This window comes from Lynx canadensis, chromosome C2, assembly GCF_007474595.2.
Source record: "Lynx canadensis isolate LIC74 chromosome C2, mLynCan4.pri.v2, whole genome shotgun sequence".
Classification (NCBI taxonomy): domain Eukaryota; kingdom Metazoa; phylum Chordata; class Mammalia; order Carnivora; family Felidae; genus Lynx; species Lynx canadensis.
Window position 1 is genome coordinate 143,322,770 of NC_044311.2, and position 13,511 is coordinate 143,336,280.

The 13,511-nt window shown below is 39.6% G+C and overlaps 1 protein-coding gene across 4 annotated transcripts in view; it reads left to right on the forward strand.

The window, feature by feature from the left end:
* MAP3K7CL (MAP3K7 C-terminal like) overlaps positions 1–12,759 on the forward strand; it is a 37,455-nt gene extending 24,696 nt beyond the window's left edge. For all 4 annotated transcript variants that reach the window (XM_032594783.1, XM_030330292.1, XM_030330293.1 and 1 more), the window contains 2 exons: positions 259–374; positions 11,600–12,759. In XM_032594783.1, the coding sequence (XP_032450674.1) occupies positions 259–374; positions 11,600–11,780 (297 nt within the window). In that variant the 3' untranslated portion in view covers positions 11,781–12,759. The remainder of the gene's footprint in view (positions 1–258; positions 375–11,599) is intronic.
* The last annotated feature ends 752 nt before the right edge of the window (positions 12,760–13,511 follow it).

The following is a 13,511-nucleotide window of genomic DNA, read 5'->3' on the forward strand; positions in this document are numbered from 1 at the left end:
GATATGTCATGAGCCTTCCGGTTCTGGCTCAGGCCTGAGAATGCCCAACAATGACACTGGAAGATGAATGTGGAGAATATCAGCCCACCTCCCTATTTTCAGTCAAGCAGAATCAGCCAGACCCTGTCCAATGTTGACTGCCAATACTATTGTCCTGCAAAAAATCTCTCTCTAAAGAACATCAGTAGAGCAAAATCATTTATAATGTATTCCGATACAAAGAAATGGACTGATTTCTTCTTGTTGTTGTTTGTGAAGCCTCTGCCGCCTTGTCATGACTCCGTGGAATCCATGCAGGTGTTCAAACAGCACTGTCAAATAGCAGAAGAATACAATGAGGTCAAAAAGGAAATCGCTCTGCTTGAGGAAAGGAAGTAAGTACTGTTTCCTTGAACCCTCTTACGTCTGAGTGATGTCTCCTGGTTATGGACTGGGGGAGGTGGGCACGGAATGGGCTGAACTTGAGGGTGAGAGGGAGGGGTGTGGGCAAGTGACATTCTATGGTTCAGAGGTTAGTGGGCAACTTCCATGTTTTTATCACGTTTGACTATAGAAAGAATGCAAATGGAACTGCTGAGGATTAAAAGCTTTACTCTACGGAGTACTGAGACGAATAACAGGAGTACTTCCTACCCAAACCCAATTTTTTGATCATCATTTTTAGATCAGGAAGGTAAAAATGCCCAAACAGCACCCAGACGCACACTATGTGCCCTGTGGATGTGCCCAAAGCCCCCAGAGCACTTTGGCTTCGAGTGAGTTTTAATGAATGGTTACATGGTGGCATTCCCACGTCAAGTAAAGAAGCCACTGTGACAGATCTTTGGAATAATGTAAATGTATTAACATTTTATAGTCCAATAGCCCGAGGAAGTTTTTTTATTTTGATAGCTCCATTACCATTCCAGTTCTACTGTAGGGAACTTTGGGTATCTATTAATTAAATTAATTAAAGCATTCTAATTTTAGTCACACTAAGTTTTTTCTTTCAGAATTATCATCCTTTTTAATTGCACTCGATTCTGCCAGTGTCTACCCCAGTGACTCCCATTCCTTCATACTTTCAAAGCACCAGACACTTTTCCATCCTAGCACTGGGTAGTTTGCACTTACACATTTATTAGTGGGATCTTTTGGTTAATAGTTGTGTCTCCTACTAAGTGGTAAACTACTAAGTGCTTTGAACCCCTGAAAGCAGGGCAAGTCAGGTGTTACTCACCACCATATTTCTAAAGCTGGACACAGTACATGGGATGTAAATGCTGAATCCATTTTTGTTGAGTGAGTGACACATAATCAGAACTTATTTTGATTCTTTAACTTCCTACTTTTCCCCCTCTTCCTCTTACTGATACATGATATATATTTATTACTTAGTTTTTAAATCAAAGTGAGTAAAATATGTTTTGAGAAATTTATAAAATTCTTGGGACTCTTTGAAGACCCCCCTCCACCCCCTAGATCATGGTTGGACAGTACAACATGGTGGGGAGGAGTATGGGTTATGGGGTCAGACTTTGCACTTACTGTAAGACCTCGGATAACAAACCTTTCCTTACTGCCTTGCTGTGTTGTGCTTCAAATGTAAAATCATACCTGGACTTATGGCCAAAGGGGGTTAAAATATGTTTAAAAAATTTTTTTAATGTCTATTTATTCTTTTTAAAAAATTTTTAAATGTTTTTATTTATTTTTGAAGGAGAGAGAGAGACAGCATGAGTGGGGGAGGAAGAGAGAGAGAGGGAGACACAGAATTCGAGGCAGGCTCCAGGCTCTAAGCTGTCAGCACAGAGCCTGATGCAGGGCTCAAACTCATGAACTGTGAGATCATGACCTGAGCTGAAGTCGGATGCTTAACCAACTAAGCCACCCAGGCACCCCTAATGTCTATTTATTCTTGAGACAGAGACAGAGTGTGAACAGGGGAGGGGCAGAGAGAGAGGGAGACACAGAATCTGAAATAGGCTCCAGGCTCTGAGCTGTCAGCATAGAGCCCGACGTGGGGCTTGAACCCACGAACTGTGAGATCATGACCTGAGCCGAAGTTGGACGCTTAACCGACTGAGCCACCCAGGCGCCCCGGGGGTTAAAATATGTTTAAGAGGAGATCAGAAAGACGCAACTTCTCCTCATATATCTGAGACTTTCTTTTTGGTCTGAGAGTTTTCAGACCAAAGGTGGTTGGAAGGCTCAGATTGCACATTTGCATACAGTCTGAGTCCTAAAAAAAGTTTCTTAAAGAAGCTGAAGAAGTTTACTAATAATGTGGCCTATAGTGAAATTAAAGGAGAATTTGTATAATCAATAACCTATAAATGTGTGTGTGTGTGTGTGTGTGTGTGTGTGTGTGTGTGTGTGCACATGAACTATGCTGTTGAGGCAGAAAAAAGCCAGGTAATTCTGTATTTATTTGTAAACTCTTCAGATTGAAGGTAATGGAGGACTTGGCTTATTTTAATTAACCCATGTGTGGTTTTTTTTTGGCAATGCAAAACTTACCCACTAAATTATATGTTCTGTGAGTTTATATTTTTTGTATGTTTTGTTAAAAAATATGATAGGATAATGATGTAAGAGTGACTCATCTGGTCTTTTGTTGAAACATATCCTTGCTGTTTCTGCATTAACTCATCTTATTTTTTCCCTAAGCCTATTTGAACTTTGGACTTGTCTTGAAACTAGGATATTATCTCCCTCCCTCCCCAGCCCCCACTTTCTTCCTAAATAATTGGCTAGATGCATGGTAAAGGCCAAATTCTTTTGTTATCTTTTTTCCTTTCTTTTTAAATAAAGTCTCTCAAATTCCTTTTTCTCCATTCCTTCTTGTGCTGTTTGGGGTCAGGACTTGCTGCTTCACATCTTGGTCAATGTAATGTTATACCTGGTTTCCCTGCCTATCATTTCCTGTTGTTGGAAAAGGACACGGAGTTCTTGGCCTGGTTTGCAAGCTCTAGCCCCCTATGGCTTTACACCCCAGCAGAATGTTCTTTCTCATCATTGTCTTCAGCTCCATTGACCTCTTCGCTTCTTCCTGCCTCTGTGACCTTGTTCACAGCAGCCTCTGGGTCTGGAGCACTTACTCCTTCCTCAGATGCTACCCTCGAGGAGAGCTTAGCTAATATCCCTGCCCAAACACTCCATGGGATTCATCTCTCTTCCTGGGTGAAAGAAAATACACTGGAATGACTTTTTTTGCACATTTGTAGGCTGGGGTTATCAATAGTTATCCTTTTAACTTCATGTCCTGACTTTCTGACTGTGCATAGTTACCTACAAATGTGAATACCTTTGAATATCTCTTTGTGTCCCAATCACCGAACAGGGACTTGCGAATAGGGTCAAACATGAGTGAGGGTGATTTTGAGTGATTGATTGTAGGATATAGTAATACCCTCTGTGTATACAAACAGTGTAACAAATGTGTCATTTGTAATTTATATGGTCCATATTTAAAATACAGAGTCAATATCAGCATTAAGGAATTGCTAAGATAAAATAGGAAGTATGGTTATGTCTTATATTTATAAATAAATGATCCTGGTCCTCCAAGGGTTATTGGTGATCATTGTTTCCATTAACACTTTACTGAAGTGGAAATTCATTACGCAACAACTATTTTCCAGAACAGTGTTTAAGCAAGATAAATTAAGCCAAATGGATCTGACCCACGTAACTAGCTCTCTGTTTTTTGGTGAGTTGGATAAGAATTTCTTTCCCATCATTTCATACAGTGTGGGCGATTATGTTGGTCTCCGGTGATTGGCTAGCGTAAGCTAGACACAGAGAGAGATGTTAACTCAGGTATTTTAAATGAAAGTTTTTCTTTAGTAGAGTCAGGCGGGCACAGGTTAAGCTGAACTTCTCTCTCATCTCCAGAGGGGGTCACCCTGGATCAAGCTTGGGAGACCGCAGAGGGGAGCGAAGAGTTGATTATAATTATTATTTTAAATCATGTCTATTAGATAAAGAGAGTCCAACATTTTCTAGGACTATAAACTCAGCACGCAGTGAATTTAATTTAAAGAATCACTTCTGGCTTATGTGATGTATGAAAAGCTTGTTCTTACTTTTATTGGATTTTTTTTCTCAATTGAAAAAAAAATGACAATTTTATTGAAAGCCTTAAAAACTTACCGAGCATTCTGACATCTTTCCAGGACTCCTACTATTATTTCTTGCCTCTTTCTAGGCCTTTTGAATGTGAATAATCTTATAGAATTGCATATATAGTAGAATGAAACGTATACATGATTTTCTCAACAAATAGTATAAATTCTTAAAATATAACACATGCAGTTTTTTGTGGACGTAATGGAAAGAAGTGAGAGGTGGACATTGGATGCCTTCTGAAATTTATCATCCATATTTTGACAGCCAGTTAAGGTACATGATTAAGCTACAATTAGATCTAAAATTGAGATTTACAGTTAGTAAAGGTTGCTTTGCTCCAGATAGGGTATTTTATCTTGTTCAAAGGAGAAACCATTTGTCTTCTGTGTATATGAAACATTGTGCCAGGTGCTGTGGTGTTTAAAAGATTGACTTAGAATGTCAGAAAGAGAGATAGATTCTTAGAAAAGTCAGGATGAAAAATGTCACATAATTAAGAAAAAATAACTCCATGGTTTTCAGTACACTCACAGAGTTGTGCAGCCATCATTACAGTTTTAGGACATTTTCATCACCCAGGAAACCTCGTAGCTCCCGCTTCCCTCCCTCCCCCCGCCCCCAACAGCCACTGGCCACCACTCATCTACTTTCTCTCTATGCATTTGCCAATTCTGGATACACCATATAAAAGGAACAATACGGTCTGTGGTCTTTTGTGGCTGGCTTCTTTCACCTGACAGGATATTTTCAAGGTTCATCCACATTGTAGCATGTATTCCTTTCTCTTGTTGAATAATATTCCATTGCACGGAGAGTCCGTACTTTATCCGTTCACCAGTTGATTGACATTTGGGTTGTTTGCCCTTTTGGTTATTATGAACATTTGTGTACAAGTTTTGGGTGGATGTATGCTTTCGGTTCACTTGGGTATGTGCCTTGGAGTGGAACTGTCGGGTCATGTGGTAAATCAACGTGTAACCTTTGGAGGAATTGCCAGGCTTTTTCTGAAGTGGCTGCACCCCTTCATAGTCCCACCAGAAATGTCCGAAGGTTCCGATTTCTCCTTATCTTTGCCAACACTTCATGCTAGTGAGTGCAAAATGCGGTCTCGTTGTTGTTTTGATTTATAGTCCCCCGACAGCTAGAGATGTTGAGCATCTTTTCATGTGCTTTTTGCAATTTTTATGTCTTCTCGGAGAAATGTACATTCAGATCCTAGCCCATGTTTTAGTTGGATTATTTCTCTTTTTATTATGGAATTGAAAAAATGTTATATAAGTTCGTGAGTTCAGGTAAAACATTACAAAAGGATTTTCATATGGGGGTAACACAAAAATAGCAGACCTATATTTTCATATCTTTTGAAAAGACATAAAATGATGATTGAAGAAGCAACATCTCATCGAGGGGATAATATTGGAATTGGGGGAAAGGGAGCGTATATAATTTGTAATAGCATAGTCTAAAAATAGCCCTGTTCTGATTTGTTTTCAGTTGTGGCATTTAATTTGTCCCGAATTTTCCAATAACAATAGATTTTTATGTTTAACCAGAAACATTTATTTCTTTAGGACATTCCTGATGGCAGAGATTTTTAAGTTGTATTCTGGGGACCCTTTCAAAGATTGGGGATGGAGCCAGTATCAGGCAGGGGACTGTCCAAAGGCCAACGAGAGACGGTCCCATTAGCTCTGTTTTATTTTCTTCACTTCAGACTAAGATTTTCCTTGCAAAAGGGCATCATGCTAGAAGACATTGAAAACCTCACTTTTATATTTGTTTTATATGTATTATATATATTTATATATATTTTATTTTTAGCACTTATTTAAAAAAAATTTTTTTAATGTTTATTTTTGAGACAGAGAGAGACAGAGCATGAATTGGGGAGGGGCAGAGAGAGAGGGAGACACAGAATCTGAAGCAGGCTCCGCGCTCTGAGCACAGAGTCCGACGTGGGGCTCGAACTCACAGACCGTGAGATCATGATCTGAGCTGAAGTTGGAAGCTCAACTGACTGAGCCATCCAGGTGCCCCTATTTTTAGCACTTATTTTTATTTAAAAAATGTTTATTTACTTTGGGGGAGAGAGAAATAGAGATAGGGAGAGCAAGCACAACCAGGGAAAGGGCAGAGAGAAAAACAGAGAGAGAGAGAGAGAGAGAGAGAGAGAGAGAGAGAGAGAGAGAGAATCCAAGCAAGCAGTGCAGATCCCAATGTGGGACTTGATCGCATGACCGTGAAATCATGACCTAAGCCAGAATCAAGAGTCAAATGCTTAGCTGATTGAGCCACCCAGTCGCCCCTATATTCCAAGCAGTTAAAAAAATTATTAAAAGACATTTACACAGGGGCACCTGGGTGGCTCAGTCGGTTGAGCATCCAACTTCACTCAGGGCACGATCTTACAGCTCGTGAGTTTGAGCCCCATGTCAGGCTCTGTGCTGACAGCTCAGAGCCTGAAGCCTGCTCTGGATTCTGTGTCTCCCTCTCTCTGCCCCTTCCCCAGTTTACACTCGGTCTCTCTTTGTTTCTCTCTCTCTCTCTTTCTCTCTCTCTCAAAAATAAATAAACATTAAAAAACATAAAAAAAGACATTTACACAGCTCCCAGAAATGAGGTTTCTGCTGTCATAAAGAAATAGTAAATGGAGATATTTCTCCATATGTCTGCAATGTTGGCAGTAATGGCGGAGTCCTATCGTCCTCACTAAGACATCCTGATGTGGGTATGATGCCTCTGTATAAAGTATAGGACTTGCGCTCAATTTCTAATAGTGGAGATATGCTTCCTAAGACCAACTTGGCTAGCAAGAATCGAGGTTAGCGCCTGGTTTGCAATAGGATTTCAATAAATACTTGAACAGATGAGTGGAGGAACCAAAGAACTGTCTTGGCTCTTGACTTTTCTCCAGAGGTATAGCCGAGGGAGTTTTTCATTTTAGGATTTAGCTTTGTGTGAAATCCCCATGTTCCAAACTTCATCAGGGTTTGAGATTACACTTTCTGTTAATGCCCCAGTCATAATGATTTGGGTCTTTTATGCCACTTAATTACATGCTGTTCAGTCTTCTAACTGGAATCTCATTCCTCAACATCTCTCCATCTAATCTCTGCCTGGAACCATGTTGAAAGGGACAGAATATTTACCACTCCTCAGTGAGAGTGCCTTTAAGTAGGTCTCCCTGGCTAAGGAAAGAGGGTCCAATCTTTGGGGGAGCAGAGTGAGGAAACATTTTGCCTTTCATCTATTCCTATTCCACGATTAACTCTTGGTGGGATGATTGATAGTGGAAATCTCCATTTCCTTTGGAATAAGTGGTTCTTAACTGGGCCAACTCCTCAGCCCCCAACCCCCAAGATATTGACAATACCTAGAGACATTTTTGGTTATAATGACGGGTTGGGGGAAAATGCTACTGGCATTTAGTGAATAGAGGCCAAGAATGCTGCTGACCCTTCTACAATGTCAGTGGATATAGGGCAGCCACCAATAGCAAAGAGTTGTCTAGCCCAAAAGATCAATTGTGCCAAGAGAAATTCTAGAGCAAATCTCAATTCTTCCAGCAAGGTAGTGTTGTCCTTTGGCTCCCAAATGATATAATGCATTTATTCCTTATGCATTATTCATTTGTAGGGCTTCAGTGCCACAGTCTAGACTGCACTTTGCAATTCCATTTCAATACCATTTATTATTACCCCACCTGCATAAAATGAAGGTAGACTTTCACATACTTTTTACCATCTTGAGGCATCTACTTCTTCTCTCCTGTGTGTCATTGCTTGTACTAGAACACACATCTTTTAAGAACCACCAACAGTGCGGTCGAAATCACTATTTAAAATAAATTCTCCCCAGTATTTTATGATATTATTACCCAAAAACTCTTTAGCTCTTTATGTCTGAACTGTCTAGGATTTTGTCTTTTCCAAATGAAAGTCTTAGGTAATGCTGAACATCTAAAAAACCATGGTAGTGGTCTTTCCCAAATTAGAGAAATGTTTGTCCTAATGATGAATTCATGTTCTAAACTCCTGCAACATAAAGAATCTACTCAATTTTGGAGTTAGTTTCTACGAAGTTTCAAAGTTCTCTTCACTTGGATTCTCCCTTACCCTATTTGTTGTAGCAAATAAAATCTTTTCCAGGCATATGGCTTATGATGGGAGTGGCAGATAGTCTATGATGGACCCAAGGTTATGGCCTTTTTACTGTTGAAGTACATTATGTTGGAAACAGTATTACAGACTCTTGACTTCAGCAATAGGATTCCTGTAATGATGGTCTTTTACCCCCATATCACATTACACTGAAGGGAATGATAGAAGTGATCAACCCAAAATCAAAGGCAAGACCACATTCTAGCCAATTATAGATATTGATTTGTTCCTCAGATCATCTATTTACAAGATTGTCTCCATAGCTTAATGTGCCAGGTTTAATTATGAATTGCTATTGGATGAACATAAACACGTCTAAGTAAATAGGTCTTAGACAGGAGACAGCAGACATTTTGATAGTATTCATTGAATATATGTATAGTTGCTTATCAGATACATCAAACTAATTTAAAAACCTATCAGTTGAGTCCTCCTGATTCCAGTAAGGAAGAAATTATCATTGGCTTTCTCCAATGCAAGAAAAATGGACTAGACAGTCATGATCATTCCTTTTAGTTGTAAAGTCTGTGATTTTCTAATTTATCTTTTCTACCAGTCAGAATGAATAACAGAGGTCTTCAGGAGTTTTAAATGAGGTCACATATGGAACCAGGATGGCAGCCATTGTTATACCTTGTACTGCCAGTTCCCGGACCAGGATTTGAGAGCAAAACTCTACTTCCATTTGAATTACTTGTGTGAGACAGTTAATTTGAAAAGAAAAAAAGAACGAGAATAGATGATCTGATGGGGGGGGGGGCTTGAGAGATATGCATCCTCTTTACTTCTCTAAGTTTTACTATAAATTTCGTTAGGACAGTTACCTAAGGAGCTTTACCAATATTTAATTATTGACATGTATTGCTTAAACTATGCTTAGAGGCAAAGGGCCATAAGCATTTAATCATAGGATAGGTTTGATTTCTGGCTTAGTCTTATTAGTCGTGGGATTTTTTCAATGGAGTTAAGCCCTTTGCATTTCTTTTTCCTCATCTTTAAAATGCATGTGATTTGTCTCTGAGGCATCTTACTCTTCAGTTATTCATTCAGCAAGTATTTATTGGGAGCCTTTATATTCTAAATACCATGGGAGACTCAAAGATCAACAAGAACTCAGAGGACGTTTGTGTATATACGTATCAGTGTTCCAGCTTACCTTCCTTTTGTCCCTTCTAGGCCCTTCCTTTCCAATGCCTGGTTTTGCTCAGTGGTCATCAAAGCGGGTGCATGAAGCAGTCCATTGGGGGAAGAAAGAAAATACTAGAACTTCCATTCTGATTTGTGTTTTGTCCTTTTCCTGGAGTAACTATTTATTTTGACAGTTTCAGACTTACAGAAAAGTTGCAAAAATGGTGCAAAGACCTCCCATATGTCCTTTCTTGGATTCACTGATTATTGTTATTCTTGTATTATCATTAAATATTTGTTATTTACCTTTGAGAGAGCACAAGATGGGGAGGGGCAGAGAGGGGGGGATAGAGGATCTGAATTGGGCTCTGCATTGACAGTCTGACAGCAGTGAGCCAGTGTGGGGCTCAAACTCACAAACCGTGAGGTCATGACCTGAACTTGAACCTGAAGTCAGATGCTCAACCAACTAAGCCACCCAGGCACCCCTGGATTCACTGATGATTAAAAACTTCCCCAGTTGTGCTTTAGTCTCTCTCCCCCAACACTACACACTACTAGGGTTCTCTCTCTCTCCCTCTCTCAGTGAGATGAGGTATCTATCTGTCTACCTATTGTCTATCTATCTATCTGTCTATCATCTCTGTATCCCCCCCATCTAATCATGCCCCATTATTCTAAATATTTCAGTATTTTCTTTTTTTAAAAAAAATTAAAATATTTATTTATTTATTTTGAGAGAAGAGTGAGCAGGGGAAGGGCAGAGAGAGGGGGACAGAAGATCTAAAGCAGATTCTGCACTGATAGCACCGAGCCCCCTTCGGGCCTCAAACTCCTGACCCATGAAATGATGACCTGAGCTGAAGTCAGATGCTCAACTGACTGAGCCACCCAGGTGCCCCAGTATGTTCTAAGAACAAGGATATTCTCTCACTTAACCACAGTACAATAATTACAAATTAAGAATTTTAGCATTGATACAGGGATATTTCATAATCCACATTTGAATTGCATCAATTTCCGAACGATGTCCTTCACAGCAATTTTTTTTTCCAGCCCAGAATTGCACATTGCCCTTAGTTGTCATCTCTTTAGTTTCTTTAAATGTGGAACCATTTAGGCTAGCGGTTTAAAGAGTACATGCTAGCAATTTTGTAGAATTTCCCTCAATTTGAGGTTGTCTAGTGTATGCATTTTTGGCAGGAATACCAGAAAAAGGATGTGTCCTTCTCGGTGCATGTGATATCTATTTATCTCCTTACTGGTGATGTCAAGGTTGATCACTTGGTTAAAGGAGTCTTCCAGGTTTCTGTGCACTTTTGCCTACAGAGAAAGAGATGTGACACACGCTTATAGGCAAAGAATCCTGTTAGATCTAGTTTAGGATTAACTGACCCACATAAGGGGGGTGGACCTGTGTTGGGTTGTCATGTTTAGTAAATCTAAACATAGACTGGGAACCTTTAGCTCCTTATTATGTGTATTTATATCAATGAATTATTGATAGGTAATTACTGAGAACTGAATTTGTTTAAGACTTTATCACTCCTTATCCCTCCCATAACCTTAGCCTGCTCTCTGAATTCTAGAGTCAGGCCAGAAGGAAATGTAGATATAATGTTTTGTTAAATAGGGCTGCAGATATCTATACCTATCTATATCAGCAGTCCAGAAAGGCATGGAAAATAATATTTGCAGGCAGAAGTTGGATTCTTTAGTTTAAAGGAGACTGTTAAGGATTTGTTAAGCTCTCAAGTAGAAAACAAAGTTAGATAGTAACTGATTTTGGAGGACAAAGACAAGGTAAAGGACAAACTACAGTTCTATCTGTAAGACAATAGATAACATTTTAACTCATAAACCGACTTTCTGGGTTTTTTTCCCCTTAAATTAATTGTAACTTTTACCATCTTTGTACTCTTTAAACAAATCACCTTGTTTTGACTGTCAAAGGACTTATTGAGCTTTTTGGGTCTATGTTGAGTATTTTGGATGTGTCTAGTAGAGGTGCTAGAATAAAATAAAGTGGCTACAACTTGCAAAGCTGGAAAAGCTAAAAGGAAGTCGCTGGAAGTAACCAGAGGTGGTGAATTTAGAAAAGCAGAATCAAAATTCTGCTTCCATTATGCTGTTACTGCATAATTTAGTTGGTTTGCATTAAATTGTGTGCTTTTTCCCTCACCTGCCCCCTGGGTCTTCAGAAAGGAGCTCATTGCCAAGCTGGATCAGGCAGAAAAGGAGAAGGTGGACGCCGCTCAGCTGGCCCGGGAATTCGAGGTACTGATGGAGGAGAACCGGACATTGAAGTTGGCTCAGTCCCAATGTGTAGAACAGCTGGAAAAACTTAGAATACAGTATCAGAAGAGACAGGGCTCATCCTAACTTGAAACTATTCAATGTGAGCATAAAAGTTGGTGACTGTTGTGTGCTGGCCAAAAGATTTTCATTTTAAAGGGATAGTGTGTAAAACCTACTGTTTCTTTCTATTACCCACGTGGCAAACATCTGTAATGAATTTAATGCTTGCCAGATCAAGTTTGTGAGAAGGGAGATTATATTTTAAATAAGATGATTAAAGCAAGCCTATTGGCAGTATATGTTTTCCGAGATCATAACTCACTTCCAAAGATACATTTTTTTCTTATTTATGAAGATGTAATCAGAGTGTACATCAGGGTAGAAAAAGACGAAAATAGAATATTAACTGACTCCGCTAACAATTGTGAACAGAATTAAGCCAGGAAAACAAACTAGAAAGATGCTCACTGTAGTTTCATACCTGTGTATTTTTAAATTTCATGTCTCGAATATTTCAACTATGCTCAAACCTGAAGTCAGAAACTTCTGCACACATTTTTATGTTCACCAGAGTTAGGTTTAATCCCTCAATGATTGATTGTACTGAGAATAAATGGTTGCATATCATAAAAGATTTCTCATGAAAATATTAGCAGAAAGCATGTTTGTGCCAAAAGCACACTGCCAGTGCTAACTTGCTGTTGTAATAAAAAGCTGATAAGGCTGCATTTTTTTTTTCACGCCATGTTACCTGACGGTAAACATCTCTGCCTTTGCTTGTGTGTGTTCTGGGGGCATGCGGGAAATGGAAAAGTATTGTTTGGACGTTGCTTTGGTGAGTTCCCATGAAAACATGAGTAAAACTATGACTATGACTTTGTTTTGGATTTAAGGAGAGGTTTTGGATCAGTGATAACTAATAAGAATATATGAGTAATTTCAAGAATAAAATGATTCGTCTCTTGTTCCACCTATCACCATAGTTCCCCAAATGGATCTCTTTGTTTTATGTCCATTTCTGTTCATGTAACTTCTTTTTCATTAAACATGGATCAAACTGTCAGTCTGTGTTTTGTCCCTTTCTTAACTTCCCTTATGCTACCGTTAGTTGGGACTGGCTACCCTGAGTCGGAATGTGTTCCTAGTCATATTTGTATGCGCAGAATCAGCAGAGAAGCCCCTTCTCTTGGAAAGACTGCAGATTCTCACGTAGGTCATGCAGAATTCTAATACTCAATATGATGCATTAGTGTCTTAAGGTATTTTCCCAGAAAACGTAGAAGAGGATGGTTGATTAAAACACCAGGATGGCCAAGGATAGACCGGTTTTTATGGACGGGGGGTGACTTACCCCTGGGTGGACAGATGGCAAGGTCTAGAGCCATTTTGTTGTTGTTATTGTCATGACTAGGATGAACAGGTGCTAGAGGCGTCTAGAGAATAGTGGCCAGGGATGCTGCTAGACATCCTGCCATGCACAGGATGACACCCTCAGCTACAAGGATTGCCTGGCCCAACATGCCAATGGTGACCAGTCTGATACACCCAAGACTAGACTAGTCACTGGGCAGGTGGGCAGATGCCAAGGGGAAGCATGTTGCAGGGTCACAAGTTTCTTGCCAGGTGGTGCAGAGTCCGTGAAGTCTCTATACACCCTGAACGTCCGTTTCCTCATTTGTAAAACAAAGCTTTTTGCTAGATCTCAACATTTTAATGTTATATGCACCTATTCATCCTGAAGCTGCTTTAACATTTGACCAAAGATGAAAGTCCCTATTATCCTGGTAGAACCTTCTTCTTTAGTAACCCCAAGGC